Source organism: Eutrigla gurnardus (genome assembly GCF_963514095.1).
Source record: "Eutrigla gurnardus genome assembly, chromosome: 14".
NCBI classification, from domain to species: domain Eukaryota; kingdom Metazoa; phylum Chordata; class Actinopteri; order Perciformes; family Triglidae; genus Eutrigla; species Eutrigla gurnardus.
This window is the reverse complement of record NC_139937.1, coordinates 4,067,524-4,072,494: the sequence shown is the minus strand read 5'-3', so window position 1 is coordinate 4,072,494 and position 4,971 is coordinate 4,067,524. Positions and strand designations below refer to the sequence as shown.

The following is a 4,971-nucleotide window of genomic DNA, read 5'->3' as shown; positions in this document are numbered from 1 at the left end:
TTCTCGCGAGAGTCTCCCCCCCCCCCCCCCCCCCCCCCCCATAAACCCAACCAAACCACACCCCGCACTTGCCTTATCATCACAACCAGTTTATCTTCCCATCTCTTTCAAAGAGGGAAAGTCTCATTTCCCTTAATTCGCCTTTAACTCGCCCATCAGCTGTTCGTGTTTATCAGCGTGTCTTCAAGGAAATTAACTAACAGTCCTCATACTTCTAATCGGGATGACTATCGATCAGTCTACCAACTACATTATTGATTATTGTTTGGTCTCTGTCAGGAAAAAAGTCAAAAATGGCCGTTATGACTGCTCAGAGCCCAATCATTCAATGTAATATCACAAACAAGAGCATCACATTCTCACATTTCAGAAGCTGGAAACATTTTGACATTTCATGAAATGACTGAGATATGATCAATTATAAAAATGCTGTATTTACTAGCTGCAACAGCGACACTGGTATTGATTTCATCTTGTGAATCTGTGCAAGTCATCATGTCCTAATGTAGTCCTGAAGACTCCTCCTGCAGCAGGAACTACAACCTGATGGGGTCTGCAGAAGGCCGCTGGACGTAGGAAGTGTAGCCTGTATGATCCAGAAGATGGTCTCTTGTTTATATCAGCATGTTTACATCTCAGTCAATTAAATTGTCTCGACAGTCAACACCCACACATCAAAAGAGGACAACACTGTTTATACATTATTTATTAAAAGCAATAACATTCAGGGCAGTACAGACTTTACAACAGCAATATAAAAATATATGGAATTAGATGAGGTTTGACCCTCTGTCCTGTGAGAATACATTGCTGTCGTATGTGTGCCGTTTGGATAATAATCAATTAATACATCTATTCCTTGAAAATCAAAACTATTTTGACGATCTGATTTTATTTGTTAATCTTCCTGCCACATACACCTCTGGGCAAACCAACATGAAAGCTCCACTGTGTGTAATTAATTCCAGTGTCATTCTTCCATCTGTGGGATTCTTCCGTGGAGACACGATGTACTGGGTTCATTGAAGAGGTAGTATGGAGCCTAAGCAGCAAGGAAACATCTACAGCCCACTGCAAAGACAAGAAACCGCCTGCAGGACTTCTAAGTGATGTGGAGTCGCACTGCTGGGAGTCAGACTCCTCGCCGGCAAACACGTCTTTGAAGAAAGTGAGAGGAGCCGATTTGTGCATCATCATAAGAGTCAAAAGGGCTGATGCACCCGAAACAGTCTACGACCACCATTCCCTCACTTGTTCCTCTTATAGATTTTCTGAGCGAAGTTGAGAAAGACCGAGTGAGGAAGGTTTTGAGCGTGACAAACGATGAGTTTCTGTAGCCGCTGGTAGCTCTCGTCCTCATAGTTGTGGTACAACGTCGGCATTTGCAGCGTGTTGTACAGCGCTTTGACCTTCTCCACGCAGGCGTCATCGTGGCGGCCGTAACACGTCTGAGGAGGAGATGAAGATGAAATTAACGTTTCGCTAATGTACCAGTGAGGGACTGGAGCAGAACTTCTAATAAAAGGAGGGATCAGAGGCCACCGCATACTTGGAGGAGTCGGGAGGATCAGAACCACAAAAATAAGGTTTCACTGTAAAACTGGATGCTCGTCATGTCTCTGCATTTGTTTCTGTTAAAAACAGGGTTTGCTATACTAGCGTGAACAATTAATACAATTTCTTTTGATGGTTTATAAAAAAAAAACACTTTTATCCATTGCCTTATTTACATTTGAAAAGGATTCCAACTTCAAATGAGAAAATCTATCAGCAGGCCTTTGTGTAAATTCAAATGTAGAGTAAAACCGGCTATATAAATGTATAGTAGATTATATTGTAATCCCACACTTTTTAGATTGAATTAACAACAAAATATAGATAAATAATATGAGTCGAACAGAAAGGATTGTTGTCTTAAGTCCCACCTCCAGCTCTGCTCTCTGCTCAGCAGTCATGGTTTCCAGGGCCTTCACCACCAACCAGCTGCATTTGTTGTCCTGGATGTCCGTACCAATCTTCCCCGTCACGGCGGGGTCACCGTAACAGTCCAAGTAGTCATCCTGCAAATGATACACATGGCGTTTATTAACTCTCTGTTGTTGGCAGCATTTTATTCAATATGTGACGTGAAAGCAGGAAGACATCTCAAAGTAATTACCTGTATTTGAAAGAACTCTCCCATCTCAAGTAAGATGTCTTTGGCATTATTGTGTTCCTCTTCACTCTCGATTCCTGCCTACGAAAGTAAGGTAAAGTAGTTATGAGAAATAGTAAGACAGTTACTCTGTTGCTTTATATTCTTGTGCGTGTGCAACAAAAAGAAACTCACGATGTACATCGCAGCTGCCACGGGGAGGTAGAAAGAGTAAAAGGCAGTCTTGTATTTCACAATAGCTTTATATCTGAAAGAAAAGGTGGGAAACAATTACACCCGTTCATTTGGTGAACAACATCCATCCATCCATCCATTTTCTACCGCTTATCCTGTATTCAGGGTCACGGGGGGGCTGGAGCCGATCCCAGCTGTCATTGGGCGAAGGCAGGGTGGTGAACAACATCCGTCTATGCAAATTTACTTGGCAGATTTATCTTCACAACCTGTCCATGGTGAATCTGTTGAGGTCAATCTGCCCAGGGGGAGCCGTGATGAGATCCAGAGTTTGGCCAAGCTCCGTCTGGAAAGATGTCTGAAACAAACAGGTACGCAGTAAGAATCCCGTGTTTGTTTGCGTGTGTTTCCGTGTTATGGATCAGGATGCATACCTCGGTAAAGAGCTCCAGCAGGTGGACGTAGTAGGGTTGACCCCTGCAATGTCTGCGTAGGAGTCTGTAGATGGAGCCTTCTAAGAGGAACGAATCATTGATGGCATCCAGACCTATTCCATCCTTAAAAACAAACAGACGGGATTCACCTGAGACACTGAGTTCAACGATAATAGTGGAAAATAAATGATCACACACTTACAAATACATTTTAGTCTCTCTCTTTCCTGGAATAACTCAAATCTCACCTTCTTGTACCAGCAGGGCTGTCCCCTCCGAGTCACAGATCCATCCATGATGTCATCTGCCACCAGGAAAAATGCCTGAAGCTGCACACAACAGAGACACAATTGTAACACTTAATGACTAAGAAAATGTAACACCGTTTATGTTAGTCTGAGTGGGTGCTGAAGTTTTAGTGACACATCGGGCAGCAGAAATACATTTGAAAAATCGATCTTGTGAAGCTCTGGTATGAAGACACCTTGAAATCATTTGGTTAATGATGGCGTGAATCTACTGATTAGAGGTAGTACTTGCTACATGAGGTGTTTCCAGGATCACAGTGTGCCAAGATGACGCACAACACACAGACTGACTGTGTCTCTGCCTTATTTACTATAACTGAATGGAGACCTGACCATGACCACATAGATATCACAGCATCATACACTTTTAAACAAGCTGCTACAGAGACATCGTGGTAACGTGTGATCCCGGAGACATCTACCAAAGAGGTGGTTTGGAGTAATCTGCCAGGTGTTTTTGTCACCTTATCAAAAACCAAGCAATATGCAACCACAACACTTTACAGGGGTGTTGTTGGCATGGAAACGGGGAAGGGGTCGGCTTCATGGTCTCTTATGAAACTGTACAGGTGTGTAGTAGAGGTGAACGTGAACGTCATGCCCTTACCAACTCAATGCACCAGCCGACTACCAGAGCCTGCCGCACGGTGTCCTGTGTGAGCTGAGAGGGAGGGAGAAGCTCCCGGAGGGATGCGATCACAGACAGGCCTCGGTTCCTCTTGCCTCCGGGGGAATTATACACCAACACCTGAGAGCACAGAGCAGATGAACACCACAGGAAGTAGCAGCACTTGTCAGAGGAAACTCGGCAGAAAGACAACACAACGTACGTACCTCTCTGAGCCGGCTCAGCGCGTCAGCGAGCGCGGGGTCTGCGAGGTCCCTCTCGGACAGCTCCGTCACCAGCTCGTCAAACTGGGCGTCGAACAGCTGCGGGTCGGACAGCAGCGGCTTCTTGTTGCCGAGGGTCCCGTTGCAAACGCCGTCTCCCTGGAAGGACGGGGTGCACAGCAGAGCAGAGGCGCCTTTGAATGTGAGCGGGGAGACGGCGTGCCGCACGGCCCGGAGCGCTTTAGGGGCATGGACGCACAAGCTCAGCAGTGGTCTCATTGCTAACCCTCAAATGTACCCGACTAACCGCGAACAAACCCGGCGTCGGACCGGTCCGACCTTTCCGGTAACGCTTACAAGTGGAACCACATAATGCTAAACGGGTTCCGGTTCAAGAAAACCACCGAGCTAATAACGTTAGCTCCCGGTCTCTTAGCTTAGTTAAGTGCACTAAGCTTAGTTAACAAGATCGACGATTACAGCACATGAATTACACTATTAGCTGGTTCCCGCATCAATAAAGGAAGCGTTAGCTGGCGTTAGCTCACATTGCTACCCTGCACCCGGCCCGTTCACACAGCTAGCTAACGGTAGACTTCACATACCATGATGATAACAAGTCCTTAGTCTCAAACGGTAAAAATATAAAACAGCAGAAGTTGTGTATCTTGTTTCTTCGTCTGTGAACGTCTCCTCAAACCAGGATGTGAAGATTGTAGTTCGCCGACGCACCGCTGTCCGTTTTAATACATAGCAGCAAAACTAAACCCCCCAGAATCCATTGCATGGGTGTGGACTGTGGAAGGCTCCATTTGACATCGAGCGTCGTGATTGGCCGGCAGCATCGAACCAGGATGGGCTTTCACACCGTCCGACCAATGGGATTCGAGAAGAGGAGGGCTTCAGGTGGAGAGGGGAGATGATAAGCAACGTGTGATCCTCAACTACTGTAATCATTGTTTTAATGAGAAAAAAATAAATAAAAAGAAAACAGAGATGAAAAAAACAACAACGAAACTTCACCACACCAGCCTCAGAATGAACCCAAAAAACATAATAATAATAATAA

General features: G+C 45.4%; 1 protein-coding gene across 2 annotated transcripts; it reads right to left on the bottom strand.

Annotated features, from left to right (window-relative positions):
- Positions 1-688: 688 nt before the first annotated feature.
- Positions 689-4,658, bottom strand: fdps (farnesyl diphosphate synthase (farnesyl pyrophosphate synthetase, dimethylallyltranstransferase, geranyltranstransferase)). 2 transcript variants are annotated; one of them, XM_084027131.1, is made up of 10 exons: positions 4,508-4,658; positions 3,906-4,061; positions 3,679-3,819; positions 3,012-3,092; positions 2,764-2,886; positions 2,599-2,687; positions 2,330-2,402; positions 2,159-2,236; positions 1,926-2,060; positions 689-1,448 (listed from the first exon to the last, which is right to left on the bottom strand). In XM_084027131.1, exons 1-10 carry the CDS (start codon positions 4,508-4,510, stop codon positions 1,248-1,250), a joined length of 1,080 nt encoding a protein of 359 aa, XP_083883257.1. In that variant the 5' UTR covers positions 4,511-4,658; the 3' UTR covers positions 689-1,247. The 2 variants fall into 2 exon arrangements, with proteins under 2 accessions (XP_083883257.1, XP_083883256.1); XM_084027130.1 differs by lacking the exon at positions 4,508-4,658 and having other exon boundaries at positions 3,906-4,405.
- Between the last annotated feature and the right edge of the window lie 313 nt (positions 4,659-4,971).